The sequence below is a fragment of the Trachypithecus francoisi genome, unplaced genomic scaffold (genome assembly GCF_009764315.1).
Source record: "Trachypithecus francoisi isolate TF-2019V2 unplaced genomic scaffold, Tfra_2.0 Lachesis_group12, whole genome shotgun sequence".
Taxonomy (NCBI): domain Eukaryota; kingdom Metazoa; phylum Chordata; class Mammalia; order Primates; family Cercopithecidae; genus Trachypithecus; species Trachypithecus francoisi.
In genome coordinates, this window is record NW_022681457.1 from 14015406 (window position 1) to 14038725 (window position 23320).

The 23320-nt window shown below is 43.3% G+C and overlaps 1 protein-coding gene across 8 annotated transcripts; it reads left to right on the forward strand.

The window, feature by feature from the left end:
- The first annotated feature begins 121 nt into the window (after window positions 1-121).
- On the forward strand, window positions 122-22849 carry ZNF180 (zinc finger protein 180). Of its 8 annotated transcripts, none has more exons than XM_033224778.1 (5): window positions 122-2583; window positions 3223-3316; window positions 14395-14469; window positions 19088-19214; window positions 20351-22849. In XM_033224778.1, the coding sequence occupies exons 2-5, from the start codon at window positions 3266-3268 to the stop codon at window positions 22093-22095; spliced, it is 1998 nt and encodes a 665-aa protein (XP_033080669.1). In that variant the 5' UTR covers window positions 122-2583; window positions 3223-3265; the 3' UTR covers window positions 22096-22849. The 8 variants fall into 8 exon arrangements, with proteins under 8 accessions (XP_033080669.1, XP_033080670.1, XP_033080668.1 ...); XM_033224779.1 differs by having other exon boundaries at window positions 122-458; XM_033224777.1 differs by having other exon boundaries at window positions 122-382.
- Window positions 22850-23320: the final 471 nt, after the last annotated feature.

The following is a 23320-nucleotide window of genomic DNA, read 5'->3' on the forward strand; positions in this document are numbered from 1 at the left end:
CAGCTTCTGACCGGGTCCACTGCCCCACTTCCTTGGAGGAACCGGAACCCCGCCCACTCACCTCCCGCGCCGCGAAGGCTTCTGGGAATTGTAGTTCTGGCTCGCCGAGCCTCAGTGCACTTCCGGGTTCGGCCACAAGCGCAGCCATTGTCCCGCGCGCGGACGCTTGCTGTCGCCGAGCAGCTCGGCCCTTCAGAGTTAACCCCCAGCGACCTTGCGGATGCTGACTAGGGGAGGGGACCGAACTAGCTTAACCCGAGTCGACCGTGTGGCAGAATCGGGGCAGGGGGTTGCTTAACCCGAGTTCGTCCTGCCGCAGAGCCGTGCCAGGCACTGAGGCGGTGACAGGCCCAGCCTGGGCTGCGGGCCAGCGGACGCCCAGGTTGGTGGGGCGTGGGGCAGCTCTTGGTGTCCGATGCGCGCATGCGCAGGGTCTAGGCGGGAAGCTGGAAGCGGTGGTGAGTGTAGCGGGGAGACCTGATATCTCTGCGGGTGGCGCTTTAGCCTGGGGTTACCGGGGTTGATGGAGTTACCGAGGCAGCTGTGTATTCCGCGACTGTCCTCTGCGTGCATGCGCGGGTGCTTGGTTAGGTGGTGCTCTTGTCTGGGGCCTGAGGATGCCCAGGTTGCTGGAACACAGGGCACATGAATTGATGTAAGGGGACATCTTGAGAACTCCCCTCCTCCAATGCCGGGCATATTTAGTGGAGGCCTGAGGATGTCCGGGTTGATGGAGTACTCCATTGCAGATTGTGGTTTCTGGAGAAGAAGGGCTGTGCCGCTGTCCCTTTATTCTTGAGCAGGTATTTGGGTAGGAAGCAAAAGGTGATAGGTAAGATTCCGAGCAGGTGACCCTGGGCCCCTGGAGCAGACAGCGCGCTTCTCCAACGTCTGGGGTCGCTGTGGTTGGTAGAGAGACCAGGTTGGAGTTGCAGGCTGAAGGAGGGTATCAGGGCCTAGAAACAGGTTCTGGGCAGAGGGCACCCTGCATGTCCTGGGGGTGTCTGAATGGAAAACAGAAACTTAAACGGATAGTAGGGACCTATGTAGGATAGTGCAGAGCTCTAGGGCATTCAAGATGGGCAGAGACTCCGGGTTGGAGATACAGAATTTGAGTCCAGGAAGGACAGAGCTGCAACAGCTGCCATCAAATTGGTAGCTGGGGAGGAAGCAGTATGTTGCCAGCATCGTTATGAAGCAGGTGTTGCTGAGACCTTTACTTGGGCTATGCTACTTGCAGGCATGAGAATGTGCAGGTTAGTAGAGGGACAGAGTCTGTGCTGCAGATTTGGTGCTGGGAAGAGCTGACTGCATGACACCCAGGCCCTCGTGTTTGGGCAAGAGAAGGCCAAAGGGCCCAGTTCCCATTGAGCTGCTGTATCATGGGCTTGAGAACCCCCACGCTGGCGAGTGCCCAAGTCCCGGGGCTGACTGTGGAGCTGTATGCTCAAGCTACTGTTTAGTTGTAGTGTTCTGGCTGCAGGCAAATAGTGGGGCAGGTGATCCCCGAACCCACACAGAGGCTGTGGGTGCCTGAGATGTCCCAGGCAGGTGGAGACACAGGGTGAGGGATGTAGATTCTTGTCTCAGGAGCAGGGTGTGCCCCCAGACTGGCAGAGGAGCAAGGTCCTGGATGCAGATTGTGAGCATGAGCCTGCTCTGTGGCTGTGTCAGTAGGAGGAGGGAGCCTAGGTGGGTGGCCTGTGTGCAGTGGCTGCGGAATAGAGGTCTGGGGGCTCCAGTTTGGATCTGGTCTTAGGAGGCAAGGGGCTGCTTCAGCAGCACTCTGCACGTGTGCTGGCATTTGGGCAGATTGGGGAGGCATGGGCAGTCCTAGGACCCTGGTTCTGCCTGAGGATGCCCAGGTGTGTGGAGGGAGCAGCTGCAGAGGGGCGGGACTGTGTCAGGCACCCCTTGTGCACACACACAAGTGTTTGGTTGGAAAACAGGAGGCCGGAGGTGAGTTTTAGACAGAGGGTGCTGGGGTCTTTGTGTGATTGGAACCCTGATCACAGCCTGATGGTGCCCAGGTTGATGGAAAGACAGGATCTTCCTGAGCCACAGGTGCCCTGAAAGGTGTTTGGCCAGAATCTGGGCAGCTGTGGCTCAAGCAGGGGACTGTGGAATAAGGTGGAGGAAACAGTTTGGGTGCAAGTTCAGGAAACAGCTCCATTGTGAGCCTACACTATGCCGCGTGAGAATATGGTGGGAGCAGGAGAGAGAGTAAATAGGAGAGATGGGGTGCAGGGGATGGGGTGCCTAGGGTAAGATTTGCCAGGGGCTGCTCTAGCCTTGGATCCCAAAACACCTAGTTGGTACAGAGGCACCTGAGTTTCTGAGACATGTATTTAGAGCTGTAGGTAGCAGGTAGGGCTGCTTTTGTCTGACTTGTGCTGGTGTCTGTTGGAGGCCCCCAGTCCTATACAGGCCTTGTTACAGTTTCAGGCCTGAGTATACCCAAGTTGGTGGAGGGACTGGTTTAGAGCTGCAAATTCAGGGCCTGGGAGGGTGTTAGGGTGGGAATCTGGCTGGTGCTTTTGGAGTAGGAGCCATTGGACCCCAGAAGTGTGGAGGGAACAGGATGTGAGTACAACTGAGCTCTGTGCATATATGCTTGGCTATTTGAGCAGGAAGCGGGTGGCCCTCTGCGCTGGGTTGCTGGAGGGACAGGCCTGGCTGATTTAGGAAGGGTAGGATCAGTCTTAGTTGTTGAATCAGTTCCTGGGAGCAGTGGAGCTGTGTCACCAGCTTCATGCATTTAGGCAGTGAGTGTGATTCTGGCCCTAGGAAGAAGTGCTGGTTTGGGGCTGTAGATTGAGGTTGGTAGGGGTAGGATGGGGTGAATACCAGGGGGTCCTCGATATGCCTGATATTTGTGGAGATCCCAGGGCCCAGTGGGATAGGAGAGGGACGGACTGGTGCTGCAGACTTTGGTGGTGGGCAGAAGGCCATGTTGAGCATAAGCTGGGCTTACAGGTAGATGGTCCAGGGGCCCAAGATAGTGGAGGAACCGGGTTGGAGCTGCAGAAACTTGGCCTGGGAGAGGGACTGAGGGACTCTCAGTGCATACACAGGTATTTGGGCAGGAAGCCGCAGGAACCTCCAGAAGTGCATTTGCTATAGGAATGCATCCTGCATCCTGGGAGCAGGGACTAATGGGGGTGGGGGCCCAACAGTTCTGGCAGACCTGCATCTTCATGCTGTACTTGGGGCGTCTCTCAGTGCAGCTCAAGACCTCAGCACCCTGCTGTGCCTGGAGGAGAGCATGGAAGAGCAGGATGAGAAGCCCCCAGAGCCCCCGAAGGCCTGTGCACAGGTGAGTGGAGCTACCCTTCCCAGAGAGACCCAGAGCTTGGGTCTGTCTGCAGCCTGACCCTCTGGGCTTGGGAGGCTGTGGCTCCTCCCTGACTCTCTTTGCAGCCTTTTGGGGGGTTTGGGGCCCTCATGGCCATCAGGCTTCTAACGCTTACACACTATATATTTTATGAATCTCCCTGCTGGTTACCTCACCTTTTTAGCCTAGGTAACTCTTTCTGAAAGGAATTTGGCATTCTGAATCAAAAGCCCTTAGAATACTGATTCCCTTTTGGCCAGCAATTCACAGCTTTGTTTGAGAATGAACAATTGGAAATATACTAAATGTGTGTTGCAAGAGGATAGCTGAATGAATTATGGTAAGACCATGACATAGAATACACTGTAGCCATTGAAACTGATAGGATAATGCAAATTTAATGACAGAAAAAGTTATTTATTACCTACGTTAAGTAAACTGCACTTAGAAATCATCACCTTTTAAAAAGAGATATAGTTTTTGTGTATATAGAAAATATGTTAGAAGACTATAAATATAGCAATCCGTTAACAAACATTATCTGTAGTTACTTTATAAGTGACTTTGTTTTATCATTTATCTGTATTTTCTCCTTCCTTCCTTCCTCCTTCCTTCCTTCCTTCCTTCCTTCCTTCCTTTCTTTCTTTTCTTCTTTCTTTTTTTTTCTTTTTTTGAGACAGGGTCTTGCTCTGTCGTCCAGGTTGGAGTGCAGTGGCACAATCCTAGCTCACTGCAGCCTCAAACTCCTGGGCTGAAGCCATCCTCCTGCCTCAGCCTCCTGAATAGCTGGGACTACAGGTGGGCAGCACCAAACCTGGCTAATATTTTTGTGTGTGTCTTGAAGGTCTTCAAGCCATCCTCCCACCTCAACCTCCCAAAGTGCTAGGATTACAGATATAAGCTACCACACCTGGCCTGTATTTTCATATTTTTGTACAGTACCCTTTAAGGTAAAAACATTAACAATTGGCCAAGCACAGTGGTTCACACCTATAATCCCAGTACTTTGGGAGGCCGAGGTGGGAGGATTGTTTGAGGCCAGGAGTACAGGACCAGCCTGGGCAACATAGTGAGACCCTGTCTCTATAAAAATTTTTTAAAATTAGCCAGGATAGTGGTGCCCACCTATAGTCCCAGACACTTGGGTGGGTGAGGTGGGAGGATCACCTGAGCCCAGGAGGTCTAGGATATAGTAAGCTATGATTGTGTCACTGCACTCCAGCCTGGACAACAGAGTAAGACTCTGTCTCTAAAAAACAAGTTCCCAATTTAGAACATCTCCTACCGCAAATATTCTTTGAAAACTCTTAATTTCCTAAAACTGTTAAATTAGAGCTTCTCCTTTCTCTTCCTGAACAATTCAGCCCTGAAGCCATGAAGTGGGGGCAGTGCTAGGTGGCACCTACAGTTGTCGGGGCTGCCTGCTGTGAAGAGAGTGTCCCTGTGCAGGGTCAGTGACCAAGCAGGATGAGGAGTGCATCTGCACGGGATGACATCCCAGCATAGTCAGAGCCCACGCTTGTGCACGCGAGGCAGCCCAATGGGGGTGTCAGAGCCCAAGTGGGTGAGGCCAGTGTCCATATATGGAGATCTGGTGTGGGGTGACGGGGTCAGAGCAGGTGAGCAAGGCTTCCAGAGAGGGGGTGCTTCACTGGGGGCAGTTGGAGCCCAAGTGCGGTGAGCAGGTGTCCATGGTAGATGGGGTATTGGAGCCAGAGTGGGGCGAGATGTGCAGCTGCGTTGGGGTTCAGGTGCAGCCTGGTGTGGCATGTCAGAGCATGAGCATGTTGGGGGCATCATGCATGAGGGTGGCCTGCAGGGGTGTCAGAGCCCAGCAGCACCTGGAGGGTACGGACACAGTGGGGTGGCCTCATGTGGGCTGTCCAAGTCCGAGTGGCAGAGGAGTGAGTCTGAGAGTTGGGGCAGCTTAGCCTGGGGAGTCAAAGCCTAAGCAGGGTGAGGAGCTCCCCTTGGCAGAGGGTGGCCTAGTGTGCGGTGGCAGAGCCCAGGGAGTCTGGGGAAAGCATCCATGGGGAGAGGGCGTCGTTGTGGAAATGGGAGCGGAGCTACCTCCAAGGGGCCAGATCAGATAAGTAAGTGTATATAATAAGGGACAGGAGCCAGGTGTCTTGCCATCTAATCAGGAAGGTACAGATATGGCAAGAAAGAACATTTGAGTGGACTCTGGGCAGTGGGAATTGGAGGTTGTAATGTGGGCTCGTGGCTTTCAGGACACATTAATCTAGAAATATATAGAGATGTGTGCCTGTGTCTGTGTGCATATGTGTGCACACAGATTGCCTGTCTATCCGTGGAGGGCCGGGAGCAGCGACATCCCAATACCACTATACACACCTAGTGCCCACATTTCACCTTCTAAATATGTTACAGGTTTTATAGGTTTATTGTTAATGGCTCTTCAGTGGTACATTTTTTTGCTGTTACAAATAGCATTGATGTAAATGTTTTGTATGTAATTCCTTGTATACATGTGCAGTTGTTTTAGAAAGAGTTAAGCAAATATAAGTTTACATTTATATCTTTATCAAAACTACAGGTAAAATGTGTGGGTTTTTGTTATCTTGTTTTTTAAGAGACAGGGTCTCACTCTGTCACCCAGTATGGAGTACATGGCACACCAACATAGATCACTGCAGCCTGGAATTCCTGGGCTCAAGTGATCCTCCCAGCTCAACCTCCTGAGAAGCTGAGACTACAGGTGCACGCATCAATTTTTTTTATTTTTTATTTTTTGTAGAGACAGGGTCTCGCTGTGTTGCTCAGGCTGGTCTGGAACTCCTGGGATCACGCCATCCTCCCACCTTGGCCTCCCAAAGTGCCGGGATTACAGGGTGAGCCTCAGTGCCTGGCTGGTAGAATGTGTTTTGATGTGGCCATTGGTGTTCTAATTTAAGTGAGGCACTAGGTGTTTTCTGGGACTCTTAATGGTCCTTTTGCCATTTTCGTTTTTGTGAGCTGAATTAGAAGTCTGTTCCTTATATGACTTTGGTCACATATTTATTGACTGCCTAACCAGTGTAAGGCCCAGTGCGAAGCACTGTGGGGAAAGATGAGGCAGACAGCACTACTCTGCATGACTTAGTTCTCACAAGCAGAAATGCGCTTCTTATACTTTCCAAGGCTACATAGGAAAAGCAGAAACATCCTCTTTCTTGTATTAGTTTTCTGTTATTACGTACCCCAAAATTTTGCAGCTTAAAATAGCCAATGTTTATTTTGTCACACAATTTCTGAGGGTCAGGAATCCAGGTCAGCTTAACTGGTTATTTCTGGTGTTCAGGGTCCCTGATGAGGTTGCAGGCAAGTTGCTGTCTGGATTGCTGACTTCTGAAGGCTTGACTAGGTGGGAGGATATTGTTACAAACTCACTAGATGGCTCTTGGTAAGAGGTGCTGTACACCAGAGGCCTCTTTCCAGGACTGTTCACAGCGTAGCAGTGGATTTCTGCCAGAGCAAATGATCCCAGTGAGAGAGAGAGAGAGAGAAAGACAGAGAGCAAGAACACTTAGTTGCACACAATCAAGATGAAGCCACAATGTCTTTTATCATCTGATTTCAGAAGTGACAGACCATCACTTCTTCCATATTCTGTTGGTCACACAGACCCACCTTGGTACCATTGGACAAGGACTGCACAAAGGCATGAATACGAGGTAGTAAGGGCCTTTGGGAGCCACCTCAGAGTCTGGCTACCACATTTCTCAACTCTGAATGTCCTCTAGTTAATTTTAATTATTATCAGAAGATGAACAAGTACTTGATTTGGACCTGAAGGATATTAGAACCCTGGAAAGGAGAGAAAAATCAAGGGAGCCCAAGCGTTTGCTTTAGATGAAGGCCATGAGTCCAGTGAGCCGATCTAGGAAGAAAGCATCTGGATATTGGAGCATCACCATAGAGATTTTAGTGGCTTATACACGGGGAAGTAGCAGCTGGTCCAGGGAAGGCCTTGAGCCAACTCTGAGCCCTACCTGCCTTCAGGGACTGAGACCAAAACTGCTGCCGAGTAGGTGGTGGAATCTCACGCGTCCACTGTCATTCGCAACATTCAAAGTCGTGCAGGTTGTTGGTGGTCCTTTGTGGATGGTCTATTCTGTGTATTTGAGGACAGTGAGAATTATTCATGGATGAGAAGGTGGGGCCGGAGAGGGAATTTTCTTGTGCATAAGGACTGAAGGGATCCTCTTGTCAGGATGATTTCTGAGAAAATCAGAGAGGGGAACCTTCTTTCCAGTGCTGTAGTTTGCGAAGGTTGGTTTTAAGCCTTCTAGACTTGGTGATTAAGAAACCTCAGGACCTGCCACATGGGCCCTGTGGATGCCACATCCCTTGAGCTGAAATGTGAGCTCCATCTTCCAGCTCCCAGGGCAGGAAGAGATGGAAACATACCAAGAAGTCTGCCTGTGTGACGCCTGTGTTTTCTAAATGTCCTCACAGATAGAGAAGGTTTCCTGCCAGTACATCCCCAAAGCAGAGCTCTGAGAATTGAGTCCAGTAATACTTCTGTGATTTGATTAGAAACTTCATTTATTGCCCCAAGAATGCCTCAGATTGGGAAAGGAATATTTGGTCATCTCTATTTATAGGTGAGCAAGCAGCCCTAGCCCTAGGTCTCATTTGACCACTGTGTCACAATGAAGTGGACGGGTCACTCTGTGATAGCTCTGCTTGTCTCTTTTCCCCTGCTTTGGGTCCACTGGAGTCCCACCTACATTATAGAAGGAACAGTTATTATCTCCTGCCCACAACCGTTTTCTCTGTGGAAGTCAACAGTCTAATTCCTGTTCTCATTTTGTGAAGTCTGCAAAGAAAAAGAGAAATGCTCCTTTATGACCTAGAGAGGTGACTGTTGAGCAAGAAGGTAATTTAAAAATGCTCCAGAGCATACAGAAAGTAAAGGTTTTCAATTCTGTTCCTATGTCCCAAACTCTGCACGTGTCTCTAGTCTTGTTAAATGCAGAGAACTTTTATTGTGCTCCTACTCAATACTGAGGAGAATACAAAGAAAAAATATACAGTGCTTTCTAATATAGAACCCAGGACCCAGGGGAGAGGTATATAGAAATGGAAGTAATATGAAAAGAATAATTTTACTGGTATAGTAAAGGGCCAGCAAAGCTAAGAAGTCCGGAGAGAAGAAGAGATGAAGCTTTCCGCTATCTGGGAATGCTTCATGGAGGAGGTTAGGTGATTCTGGGCCTTGGGTGATTAGACAGACCTTGGGAAGACAACGGAAAGCAGAAGAGTTTGTGTCAGGCAATCAGTGGACTTAAATGAGCTTACTAAACTTTATTACCATTAATTTCTGCATTGGTGAAATAGACATATTACTCTTCCCTTCAAAAAAGTTTAGGCTGGGTAAAGTGGTAATCCCAGCACTTTGGGAGGCCAGTGTGGGAGGATCACTTGAGGCCAGGAGTTCAAGACCAGCCTGAGCAACATAGTGAGACTCCCACCTCTGCAAAAAATAAAAACAAAAAAATTAGCCAGCTGTGGTGGTATGCCTCTATAGTCCCAGCTGCTTGGGAGGCTGAGGCAGTAGGATAGCTTGAGCCCAGGAGTTCAAGACTATAGTAGGCTATGATGGTGCCGCTGCACTCCAGCCTGGGCAACCAAATGAGACCCTAGCTCTTAAAAAAAAAAAAAAAAAAAAGTTTAGGTGATTTTGTGAGATGGAAATTCTGTGTTGAAGTACTCTATGTATTACTAGAAATACTAGGCAAATGGTAGACTACATTGATATTATCTGAAGGAAACTGAGAAAGCCAAGATGTAAATTCAGGAGATATTCCTAAAATGGTCGATAATCCAAAGTGAGTAGAACCTAGGGAAAAGGTCAGGGTGTGTGGGTGTGCATGCATTCACGGGCTCACGTGCATTTGTCACAAGCTTATTTCTGAGCATTTAGTTTGTAAGGGTAAGTTGGGAGCAGGTTCTGGATGCTGACACTTGGAATTTTCTGAGAAGAAAAGGCACCCAACAAAGGTTTCCTCTAACCAGGGGAGGGGCTTGAGCTGAGCTCTGTTTTAGTGCCTCCAGCGACCCCAGGGACAAATGCAAAGGTACGGGTAGCACATTCCATGTCCCTTCTCCTAGTGGCTGTTTATAGTCAGCACACATTTATGAAGAGCCTACTGTGTGTCAGTAGCGATCTAAGCATGGTGGAGCCACGGTAAACAGGACAGACAAGATCTCAGCTCTTATGAAACTCCCTCTAGTGGAAGAGTTAAATGAAAAGCCAAAGGTGGAAGAATATATGCGATGTGAAGATGTGAAAGCAGGGTGAAGTGATGGAGTTGACTGCTGGGGTCAGGGCGAGGAAGGACATTTCATCCAGAGTCTGCCCTGAGGAAAGATGAGCTTTCTTTTTTTTTCTTGTGAAAACTTTTTAAACAAAAAGGTGCTGAAAACAGTTTTCATTCAAGAGGAGGTATAACCATATTCTCCAAGTAAAATAGTTTTAGCAGTTATGGCAGATAGTAACATTTTGGAATTTTGTTTCTGCCAAGTACCTGCTGAGAAAAACATTAAGTTGTCCCATTCTTGGTATTATTTCTTAACTGATATTAGTTTGTTTTTTTTTTTTAATTAACTGGCAGAGTGTGATATTATCTGAAGGAGTCTGTAATAACTTAAAATACAGGTTAATGTTTACAAATTTTCCTTTCTTGAGTAGCTTTTCTCATTTCCCAGGCATTTTTCAAGAAAAGATGTGTTTGTCACGGGTGTGTATCAGGAATGGAATTTTTCTTTCAGACCAGATAAGATTGAATCCATTAACAGTTTGGGGTCAAAACTTGTGGCTCCCTTGTACCATCTGTAGTTTGGCTGTGGCTATTTTTTGGCATTGTGAGTTTTATTTTTGTTTTCTGGCATTTGGGGCTATTTTGTAATGTTCATGCAGCAATTTCAAGGCAGTTTAGGCCAGTTGTGGTGGCTCACGCCTGTAATCCCACTTTGGGAGGCTGAGGCAAGAGGATCACTTAAGACCAGTAGTTTTTTTACTGTTTTTTCTTTTCTCTTTGTTTTCTCTTTTTCCTTCCTTCCTTCCTTCCTTCCTCCCTTCCTTCCTTCTCCTCTTTCCTTTTTCCCTTCCCTTTCCTTCCCTCTTTCTTTCCCTTCCCTTCCCTTCCCTCCCCTCTTTCTTTTCTGTCTTTCTCTTCCTTTCCTTTCTTTCCTGTTCTTTCTTTTCCCTCTTTCTTTCCTGTTTGTCCTTCTCTTTCTTTCTCTCTTTCTTTTCTTTCTTTCTTTTCTGTTCTTTCTTTCCCCTCTTTCTTTCCTGTCTGTCTTTCTCTCTCCTTCCTTCCTTTTCTTTTCCTTTCTTTCTTTCTTTCTTTCTTTCTTTCTTTCTTTCTTTCTTTCTTTCTTTCTCTCTCTCTTTCTTTCTTTTCTTATCTCTCCCTTTCCTTTCCTTTCCTTGTTGTTCTTCTCTCTTTTGTTTTCTTTTATTTTCTTTTCTTTCAGGCAAGTTTATTTTAAAAAGTAGGCCAGGCGCGGTAGCTCCTGCCTGTAATCCCAGCACTTTGGGAGGCCAAGGTGGACAGATCATGAGGTCAAGAGATCAAGACATCCTGGCCAACATGGTGAAACCCCATCTCTACTAAAAATACAAAAATTAGCCAGGCGTGGGGGCATGTGCCTGTAGTCTCAGCTACTCAGGAGGCTGAGGCAGGAGAGTCACTTGAACTCGGGAGGCAGAAGTTGCAGTGAGCTGAAAATGCGTCACTGCACTCCAGCCTGGGGACAGAGCCAGCCTCGTCTCAAAACAAAAACAAAAACAAACAAAAAAATAAAGGAATAAGGAATGGCTACTCCATAGGCAGAGCAAGCCCCAAGGGCTTCTGGTTGCCCATTTTTATGGTTATTTCTTGATTTTATGCTAAACAAGGGGTGGATTATTAATGAGTTTTCCAGGAATAGGGTGGACAATTCCCAGAACTGAGGGTTCCTCCCCTTTGTAGACCACATAGGGTAACTTCCTGACATTGCCATGGCATTTGTAAACTGTCATGGCACTGAGACCAGCAGTTTGAGACCAGTCTGGGCAACATGATGAGACCCTGTCTTCTACAAAAAATAAAAAGGCAGTTTAACTGTTGTAGTATGTGTGGTAGTGATGCAAGCAACACAAGCTCTTGGCTTTCACACTGGGCCTTCTTTACATTGCAGCAGCTCTGGCTCTTTGATACTTCTTGTGACCCTCACAACCTACCCAGTAAATACACAGTGGTGTTTTCAGGTTTGGAGAATCCTTTCCTACTTTTAAATACATTAATGCTAGCCATTTTTAATAACCATTCCTACTGTAATAGTAAAATATTTTCTACATAGATAAAGAGAAAAAATGGACACATTTATACCTTGACCTCTCAGCATCAAGTGATCCTCCCACCTTTGCCTCCCAAGTAGCTGGGACTATAGGTACCACCGTGCCTAGGTTATTTATTTATTTATTCATTATTATTATTTTTTGAGATGGAGTCTCACTCTGTCGCCCAGGTTGGAGTTAAGTGGCGTAGTCTTAGCTCACTGCAAACTCCGACTCCCAGATTCAGGTGATTCTCATGCCTTAGCCTCCCTAGTAGCTGGGACTGCAGTTGTGTGCCACCACACCTAACTAATTTTTTTTTTGTATTTTTAGTTGAGATGGGGTTTCGCCATGACCAGGCTGATCTCGAACTCCTGATCTCAGGCAATCTGCCCACCTCGGCCTCCCAAAGTGCTAGAATTACAGATGTGAGCCACCATGCTCAGCCTATTTTATATATTTTGTATAGACGGGAGCCTCACTATGTTGCCGAGGCTGGTCTCGAACTCCTGGGCTCAAGTGATCCTCCCACCTCAGCCTCCCGAAGCACTGTGGTTACAGGTATGAGCTGCTGCACCTGGCCATTTTTATTTTCTTTTAGTTTTTGATCCAGTGGCTTCTAATTAAATGAGTTATCAAAAATTAGCAGTAGTTGCTTTTCAGTGTTTGATTTGAGAAGGAGCAAAGTGTACTTAAATGGACTCTCATTTAACAGACTGAATTATTGTATCCTGTAGGAAAAAACCTGAGGACACTACAAAGGAATTGTGTTGTTTTTAAAGAGGGAAACACCTTTTCTGGTTTCCAAATATTTAATTAAAATAAGTGCTTTTGAAAAACATAGATGCAGTATAAAAAGAGAGACAGGGAACCTGCTCCTCAGTTCTGCCCCTTCAAAGAATAACTCCTTTTAATGTTTTTGAGAACATCCTTCCAGACTTTTCCGTGCATATTTATATTTTATAGAAATCTGTTCATCTTCTGTATAATGTTCTGAATTTTTTCACTCAACAATATATTACAGACATCTTTCTATTATTTGTGTGTGTTAGTACATGCAAATTTATGTCTTCTTCTCTTGGATGCTAAATAGTATTCAGTCATCTGAATAAAGCATAATTTATTTAACCAGGCACTTCCTAATGGACATTTAATCTCCCTTCCCAGCTTGCTATAATATAACTTGCTAGTGAGATTTCTTGTACGTGCATCCTGATGTACTTTATGTTATTTCCTAAGGATAAGTACTTACAAGTAGACTTACTGGATGTTACATTACACTTTAAAAAATATTGCCTTTAAAAAATAAAATAAAAGAATGTATATAAAAATGGAATAAACTCCGTATATGAATTAATAATATTGGACCAAAATGTCAGTTTCCCAGTTTTGACAATGTACTGTGGTTATATATGATATTACCAGGGAAAGCTGAGTGTGGCTCTCTTTTTGCCACTTCTTATGAATCTTTAAGGATTTCAAAATAAAGCATTATTTGTAAATATAAATATTTAATATATAGCCAATACAGGATGGTTCTGTCAATTTTTACTTCTTCTAAGAATACATGAAGCTCTTGGCCAGTGGGCCGCCAGCGCTGGAGTCATTAGCAACAGACTAATGACTGTGACTGTCACAAAAACACCCTATATGGTCAGGATGGTGGTTATGTACAGGGCTTAAGCAAATAGGTAAATATAAAGAGGAAAATGGGAGTGAGAGAAAGAAGCTATACATAAAGAAAGGAGAAAAGCTAGATAGAACAAAATGTGTTATTGAATTGTAATTGGAGGTATCCCTGTGAGTTTATGGTCTCTAATATATACAGATACAGAAATAGATGTTTGATTTTGACGTAAAGAGATGAGCATCTGTTGGTATATTCACGGCAGTTTCTTCAAGGTTGCATGTGCGTTTTTCTTTGTCTGTTTCTCTGTTGAGGCTCTGTTTTACTGATTTGGAAAAAGTCTAAATAGTATAGATTCTAACTGATCATGTGGCACTTTATGCTAAACACTTTTTTTTTTTTTTTTTTGAGATGGAGTCTTGCTCTGTTGCCTAGGCTAGAGTACATTGGCGTGGTGTTGGCTCACTGCCACCTCAAGTGATTGTCCTGCCTCAGCCTCCCAAGTAGCTGGGACTACAGGTACGCATCACCATGCCTGGCTAGTTTTTGTATTTTTAGTAGAGATGGGGTTTCACCATGTTGGCCAGGCTGGTCTCAAACTCCTGACCTCAAGTGATCTGCCTGCCTCAGCCTTCCAAAGTGTTGGGATTACAGGTGTGAGCCACCACACCTGGCCTGCTAAACATCTTATGAAATTAATTTGTTGATCTTTTTCTTTATGATTCTGGCATTGGTCATGCTGTATTCCATTTTACTTGCTTATAATTTTGTGACCCAGGAATTTTGGCAGGGCCCGCTGGACAGTTCTTTGCTCCTTAGTGTCTTGGATCACTCGGTCAGCTGCATTTAGCTGCAACTGGGCTGGGCTAGAAGACCCACAAAGACCTCATGCCTAGGTCTCTGTAGGCCTTGGTGCTCCTCCAGGTATCTCCTCTCTCTCTCCACATGGTTAGCTGAGCTTACTACTGGGAGGAGGGAGCAGAAGTATGGTGGGAGGGAGGCGTAGGTGGTATGTCAAATCTTAGCCCACTGACAGGAGGAGATTTGAGCTGCCACTTAGCTCCCTGATTGTCTTCCTTTTTCTCATCTGTTTTGCCTTCTCAGGATTCTTTCCTTCCTCAAGAGATTATTATCAAAGTCGAGGGAGAAGACACTGGGTCACTGACCATCCCATCTCAGGTAGGTTGGGCAAGGCCTCTGTCTTTACACTGAGAAACGTGCATGGCTGCGAAGTGAGTAGAAAGTGAGGAAATGGAGATAAGAGTGGACAACTTTTTCAAGAAGTTTGGTTATTGTGTGAAAGGTAGAAGAAAGTGAAAACTTCAAGGACTTTTGAGATTGAGAGTTTTTTCTTTTTAAAGGGATTGAAAAGATTGAATTCAGTTTAAATGATTACAGGAAGGAGTTAGTAGAGGAAAAAAAGTTATTGATCAGGAGACAAGAGAGAAACTATAAAGCAGAGTCCTTGGTTAGCACCGGAGAAATTAATTCAGAACATCTTGAATAAATTAGCTGTATATGAGGAGAAGGATTTATATAGGAACAGTGAGGTTGAGGGAATTATTTGAAAGCTTGATCTTTCACTGTGAAAAATCAGATGAGCATGATGGTGGGAACTGGAATGGAGAGATGTATGACAAGGTAGAGAAGGCTTAAAATAGCAATTTTGGATTATGAGAGGAAACAGGCTGCTCCAGTAAATGTAATAGGATTGCTGGTCAATCTGAAAGATTCATTCAGAGATATTGGCCATTAATTTATAATACTCTATCCTGCTGCTTTTGTGGATTTTTTTCCCTGCAGTGGCAATTTGTAGCCCACTTTCCACAGACAGCAGATTGACATTCAAATTAATCTAGTTTTTGTAATTTGCCAGGTCCACTTCCTGTGGAGTGGACACTCCAAAGGTCAAGGAAATATCTGAAAGAGAATTTAAAAGTATCTCAAGTAGAAAGATTAAAAAGAATGATCCATGGACCTTAAATTGAGTAATTAATATGGAAGTGATAAAGAGTCCAGTAAGTAGAAATGACAAGAATATAGGCTGGTAGTGGTAATAGTAGACATTTCAGTAGCGTAATGGCCCTAAACCATCAAGGAACAAGAGTAAAGGGAGACAATTGAGCCAATACAGTGGAGCAATCTGACATTATAGCGAAACATGGGCAGTTTTGTATTTGTGACTCAAAAGGTGGAGTGTTTTATGATAATTTCAAGGTCTGGGGTGTCTCCCTAAGAGTGAGCTGATGAAGAGCAGCTTCAGGATATGAGACTTGGGTTAGCCATATGAATTGATGACTGAGAACACGGTCTCTGATGTGTGCAAGCTTGAGGTTACATCCCAACTACTAACCTTAGGCATATGTCTTAATTTCTCTGACTCCCTTGGTCTTCATAAGAAAAAAGTAGTACTGCTAATAGTGTTTTCTCACAGGAGCCCTATGAGAATTAAATGAATGATAATCCGTGTGACATGTTAGCACAATGCCTGACACTGTGGTGGTGCTTCATGCAAATTCATTAAAGTCAGTTATTTTTACATTCTCATCAGCTGAGTGTACAAGTGGATGCTATAGACAATATGAGACAAGACAGTACAAGTTCTTATAGTAGAGGGTAAATCCCAAGTATGAATCTTCAGTGAATGGGGGTGGGGGTGGTGTTCAGGAGGTGGGTAGGACAGAGCTCCAAGAAGTGAGGTAAATGGCTTGAGTTTCAGAGTAACTGGGAGGACATGCATTCCTTCTTTGATGCTGAAATCCCTAGGATCGGAGAGTATGAGCATTCTTAGCCTCTGAGGACTGAGGAGGATGGAAGTTGTCAGTGGGAAGTGTAAGTCTCCATTAACACAGGGATGTATAGGGCATGTTTGGTGAAGGATATTGAAACTGCAGGCTGGAGGGCAGTGGTGTGATCATGGCTCACTGCAGCCTTGACTTCCCAGGCTCAGGTGATTCTCCAAACCTCAGCCTGCTGAGTAGCTGGGACTATAGGCACACACCAGCACACCAAGCTCAGTTTTTGTGTTTTTAGTAGAGACTGGGTTTCACCATGTTGCCCACGCTGGTCTTGATCTCCTGGGCTGAAATGATCCACCCACCTCGGTCTCCCAAAGTGCTGGGATTATGGGCATGAGCCACCACACCTGGCCTATTTTATTGTTACAAGAGATGAGTTTCGAGGGCACGGTTGAAGGTTTTAGGAAGGAGTTTTCAGGCATGGGGAGTTTGGGACAAGTGAAAAGAATAAAATAAGTAGGATAGAAGTCCAGAAAAGCTAGTATCTGCACATTGAGGAGCCTTTTCAAATGGGTATGTGGTACAGCTTGTGAGATTCAGGTGAGGGGAGATGAGTTAAATCAATCTGGCTGAGGGTTATTTTAATATATTAGAAGGTTTATTGATACTGTCGATTCACTTACTGAACTACTTTACTAAATATAAATGTAATATCTACTATATATAAACACTATGTTGAACATTGGAGTTACATTTGCAAACTGTAAATACCTTGTCTCTGCCTTCATGGATCATGGCCTAGTGACAGAGATGACTATTATGCAAATAGGAAAGTGTGATGATAGAAATCCATGGAGCTTTGAGAGTATATAGTTGGGAGTGGAGTCAGGGTGCTAATCTAGTTTAGTATTATCTGTTTGACATTTGAACAAGCTTTATACTAAAGAGACCTATATTAAACAGAAAGGGGGAGTGTTTATTAAAAAGAAGCATGCATTACAGATTGAGAGACAACACCTTAAAGATTAATGTTAAATACAGGTGGCAGTTGGCAAGTTATTTTTTGAATTTCACGTTGGGCTAATCATGAAAACATTTGAGGTTTCAGTGGAATTTTTAGGCTCAAACTTAGAAAGAGGCATGTACAGCAGTATTTTGCATGTGTTTTCATGGCATTCAGGACCCTGTATCCTATTCATGAACTGCAGCTCAAGAATACCTAGTCTTTTTAAAGAGCCTTTAGTGGCAAGAGGCATTCAACTTCCCCTTGCCTTTGCTGCTCCTGGATAAGGACAGATCACCCTTAGCACTTCTTTTTTGGATTAAAATTCCTGCCCAGTTATCTTAAGAACAGGCCCTTTCCTGCTTAGAGGAGGCAGCGCAAGAGACCCCATTTATATGGCAGTAATAACAGCGAATGTCTCCTAAAAGGCTCTGCCATGCAGCTGAATATGGATAGAAACAGAACTGTTATTTGAAGGCTGAGCGTTCAGAATAAAGGTCACTTTGACTCTCAGTTAATCTTTCAGGATCCTGAGACCTACTCGTTGTAACAGTACAGGCTAAGCACCCCAATCCAAAAATCTGAAATTGTCCAAAATTTGAAGGTTTTGGAGCCCCGACATGATGCCACAAGTGGAAAATTCTACACCTGACTTCATGTGACCAGTCACAGTCAAAACTTTGTTTCATACACAAAAATTTTTTAAAAATTGCATACAATTACCTTGAGGCTATATGTTTAAGGTGTCTATGAAACATAAATGAGTTTGTGTTTAGACTTGGATCCTATCTTCAAGACATCTCATCATGTAAATGCAAATATTTCAAACTCTGGAATCCAAAATGCTTCCAAAATGCTTCTAGTTGTAATTATTTTGGCTAAGGGATACTCATCCTGTAATTGCTGGCCTTTGTTGTTTCATCAGTAAACCCTGCTAGTGGCTTTTCATAGATCATTGTAATTATTCATTTAACCCAATGAGTTAGGTATTATTAGGCCTAATATATAGAAAGGGAATAAACTCACCACTAAAAGACAGATTGGGTCAGGTGTGGTGGCTCATCCCTGATTCCTGTAATTCCAGCACTATAGGAGTCTGAGATGGGAGGATTCCTTGAACACAGGAGTCTGAGACCAACCTAAGCAATATAATGAGGGTCTGTCTCTACAAAAAAAAAAAAAAATTTAAAAAGTAGCCAGGCATGGTGGTGCACACCTGTAGTCCCAGCAACTTGGGAGACTAGGTGGGAGGATCACTTGAACCCAGAAGATGGAGTCTGCAGTGGGCCATGATTATGCCACTGTACTCCATCCTGGGCAACAGAGTGAGGCTCTGTCTCAAAAGAAAAAAAAAAAGACAAATTGTTAGATTAGATATATTTTTTAAGCCAGATATATGCCCTTTATAGGTAAGAAAGCCAAGTCTTTTTATCTTCTACATCCAGTGTTCTTCACCTATACATACTGCTTTTCATCGAGGTCCACATTTCATTTTCTGTCTCATGCATTAGCAAAATACAGCCTGTGACTGTTTTTGTAAATAAAGATCTGTTGTAATGTAGCCACACCCATTTGTTTATATATTTTCTGTGGCTAATTTCTTGCTATAGCAGCAGAATTGAGTAGTGTGACAGAGACTGTGTGACTGGCAAAGTGTAATATTTACTATCTGGCCTTTGACAGAAAAACATTAACCACCCCTGTTTCATCAGTTTATTGGGAATTTGGAGGGAATTCCTAAGTGAGAATTCTGTATTCACCGTGCAAAAGTCAGAATAAGCATCTTTTTATAAGGCAGACAAGATAAAATAGTTTATATCCGTTCTTATCTGGTGTTCCTCTTTGGAGTTGTAAAAACAGGTCCAGCATCCAAAACCCAAAGAGCTCACCCAGAAGGCACCTGTACATCTTGACTGGAATCTTTTGGGCACTGACAATCTCAGGACAACTCCCAGGTCACCAGATTTTCCTTTTTCCGTCTGTCAGACTTTTCTTCCCCCATAAACTTTGGAAGGAAATGATGCCCAGCTGAGCAGGAATTTATGTCCTTTTTTAGGAAGGAGTGAACTTCAAAATTGTGACTGTGGACTTCACACAGGAGGAAAAGAGTACTTGGAACCCTGCTCAGAGGACCCTGGACAGAGATGTGATCCTGGAGAACCACAGGGACCTAATCTCTTGGGGTAAGAATACATTCCTCTTTAATGAAGATCCATATACTGAAATGATTTCACAATCTGATTGATTAAGAACTGTGAAATTCAGCAGCAAGAATGATTTTGGCTGCATATAGATTGTGTTTGTGCTTTTTATTCCCCAGTGAAGATTAATTTTAGTTTGTAGGGTAGAAACAGTGCAGATTCTTGGGCTTGAGATTTTCAGTCTTCATGTTCCTAAAGACCAAAGGCTGGGACCAGATTCTGCAGTACTTTTCTTTTGTTCCCAGTTTTGAACACTCAAATTCCTATATATTTCCTTATCAGCTTTTTGAACCAGATACAATCTCCTAGTTGGAGCAAGGGAAAGAATATAAAAAGAATTTTCCAATACATGTGTTCAAGTGAGAACCAGACACATGGGGTCATTACAGGTGTAGAAGGTTCATTTGAAAACATCCCCATAGAAGATGACACATTTTTCTTCATTTCCTACCTCCTGGTGGACTGTATATATGACTACTTTTTCCATATATACTCTCTATTGTTTGACTTAGTAGCCACCCAGGCTACTAGGAGCAAACTTCTAGTCTCTTTCAGTTGGAATCACAGAAATTCGTGGGGCTATCTTAGCTCCTAAGGTATTTAGGGAACCGGATAATAATGCCCCATTCCTTTTCTTTTGTTCACAAACGTAGTGTCCTCATGTCTCACTGACACTGAGTAGAGTATTTAGGAAGTTTTATGCCTTCAGAAATTCCTAGATATGTAGACACTAATCTCTTAGTGAACACCTGTGTAGCACTAAAGAGTGGAAAAGACTCTATTCTTTACATATTGCAAAACTGGGTTGCAATTCTGCAGGTTCTACGTAGATGATCTTATTTTGGAATATGCAGGTATTTGACATCCAGAGTCTTATTTATTCGGACTAAGATTAAACCAAGATTACAATGTTCCATTTTAATGTTATATTGTCATATTGGGCTGTGGTAGTTCTGTACTTAATGCTTTATCTAACCCTTTTGCTTTTTCAACTTAGGTTATTGGTCAGTATTTGAAAACAAATCCATATATATTTTTCATACTTTCTTGTTAGCTTTATTCCATTTTTCAAGCTCTGATATTTTTTGGCTAAGATATCTTATATTGCTTTCTTTCAGACTTGGCAACTGCAGTTGGAAAAAAAGATCCAACTTCAAAGCAGAGCATTTTTGATGAAGAACCAGCTAATGGAGTGAAGATAGAAAGGCTTACAAGGGATGATCCTTGGTTATCTTCATGTGAAGAAGTTGGTGATTATAAAGACCAGTTGGAGAAGCAACAGGAAAAACAAGAGATACTTTTGCAGGAAGTGGCATTCACTCAAAGGAAAGCGGTTATTCATGAGAGAGTCTGCAAAAGTGATGAACCTGGGGAGAAGAGTGGTCTGAATTCCAGTCTATTTTCATCCCCGATTATATCCATAAGAAACCATTTTCATAAACATGTATCACATGCTAAAAAATGGCATCTTAATTCTGCTGTAAACAGTCATCAGAAGATTAATGAGAATGAGACCATATATGAAAATAATGAATGTGGAAAACCCCCTCAGAGCATTCACCTTATTCAGTTTACAAGAACTCAAACAAAAGACAAATCCTATGGATTTAGTGACAGTATTCAATCTTTTTGCCATGGTACACCCCTACATATACATGAAAAAATTCCTGGAGGAGGAAAAACCTTTGATTTTAAAGAATGTGGGCAAGTTTTGAACCCCAACATATCCCATAATGAACAACAGAGAATTCCTTTTGAAGAGAGTCAATATAAGTGTAGTAAAACCTCTCAGAGTTCCTCTGTTACTCAAAACATGAGAAATAATTCTGAAGAGAAACCTTTTGAATGTAATCAGTGTGGGAAGTCCTTCAGCTGGAGCTCTCATCTTGTTGCACATCAGAGAACTCATACAGGGGAGAAACCTTATGAATGTAGTGAATGTGGAAAATCCTTCAGCCGGAGCTCACACCTTGTTTCCCATCAGAGAACTCATACTGGAGAGAAGCCTTACAGGTGTAATCAATGTGGGAAATCCTTTAGCCAGAGTTATGTCCTTGTTGTGCATCAAAGAACTCATACTGGAGAGAAGCCTTATGAATGCAATCAATGTGGAAAGTCATTCAGACAGAGCTATAAACTTATTGCCCATCAAAGAACACATACCGGAGAGAAGCCCTATGAATGTAATCAATGTGGGAAATCATTTATCCAGAGCTATAAACTCATTGCACATCAAAGAATTCATACTGGAGAAAAACCCTATGAATGCAATCAGTGTGGGAAATCCTTCAGTCAAAGTTATAAACTTGTTGCTCATCAGAGAACTCACACAGGAGAAAAACCCTTTGAATGTAATCAGTGTGGGAAATCCTTCAGCTGGAGCTCTCAGCTTGTTGCACATCAAAGAACTCACACTGGGGAGAAACCGTATGAATGTAGTGAATGTGGAAAATCTTTTAACCGCAGTTCTCACCTTGTTATGCATCAGAGAATTCACACTGGGGAAAAACCGTATGAATGTAATCAGTGTGGGAAATCCTTCAGCCAGAGTTATGTTCTTGTTGTACATCAGAGAACTCATACTGGAGAAAAGCCCTATGAATGCAGTCAATGTGGGAAGTCCTTCAGACAGAGTTCATGCCTTACTCAACATCAGAGAACTCATACTGGAGAGAAACCATTTGAATGTAATCAGTGTGGAAAAACATTTAGCTTGAGTGCTCGACTTATTGTGCATCAAAGAACTCACACTGGAGAGAAACCCTTTACATGTATTCAGTGTGGAAAAGCTTTCATTAATAGCTATAAACTTATCAGGCATCAGGCAACTCATACTGAAGAGAAACTCTATGAATGTAACTAGTTTCTAAGTCAGCTGGGATTTATTCCCTTTTATTCTTTTAAAAAGTTTATTTTAAGGTAGTACATGTTGTGGGAAGAACTACTATAAAAACAATATATGTGGGAAAACTTCCAGTCCTCTGTTAATTGTGTGTCTGAAATTTGTTCTGGAAAAGAAAGGGGGAAAATCTATGAATGACTTTTCAACCTAGCAATTCCATATACAACATTAAACTTGATTCTTATGACATATTCCTATGAAAATAATAAACATTGGCACTTTTCCTTGCAGAAAGCACTCTGACCTGAATCAGAGAAAATCATATGCCAAAGCCAGCTGCCAGTGTGTTAGACCTTTTTCCATAAAGAGTAAATGGAATGCTAACACTAGTGGACTTATTGAGAAGATTGAAAGGTTGCTGTAGTGTTTAAACTTAGGCTGGAAAACCATATTTTAGTGCTTAATTTTACTACATGATCTTCCAATGAGATAGCTTGTAATCTGTTCCTTACAGCACTTGCTGTTACATGTGAAGATTTTGTAAATTTTAGGAACGTGTCTACGATATGTAGTGAAAAATGTGGAAAAATAATATAAAAATAATTTCACTTCTATAACCATTATGATAAAATATTTGTGTATGGATTAGAATAGAAAGGGATTATGGACATATCTATTCAGTTTTTTGGTTTATGTTTGGCCTTTTTGGAACGTATGCTGTTGTGCTATGATAAATGATATAACGAGTAAAACTTATTCAAAAACAAAAATGAAATCCAAAGATTTCCTTCTTTGACTATTTAGGAAAGACTAAGCAAACAGGAAAAGATCCCTCAGGATAATGAGGTTTATATTTGGATTAGCATGAGCAGATTACTATTTAGGACATAGATTCCTAGGAACATTCCTCATTGAAAATAAAATAGATCCCTGGAAATAGGTAACTAGAAATTTTGGCCAGAAATGGTTTCATATGAAGAATTGAGAATGTGTGGGAACTATAGAGGGCAAGTGGGCTTATTTTCATATATGCAAAGCAATATTAAGGAGCTCTATTTTCATGTTTTTGTTCTTCTCCTCATGTAGTATTGTCTCTTTCCTCTGGGATATGTTCCCTGATGTGAGAGTCCTCTGAATAGAAGGGTGCTTCCCTGACTCAGTGCTGACCATCTAAATTATGCTTGCAAGAATGCTTTAATGAGGCAAGGTTTTAGTTACTCTTTGATATTTAAGATTTGATTAACAT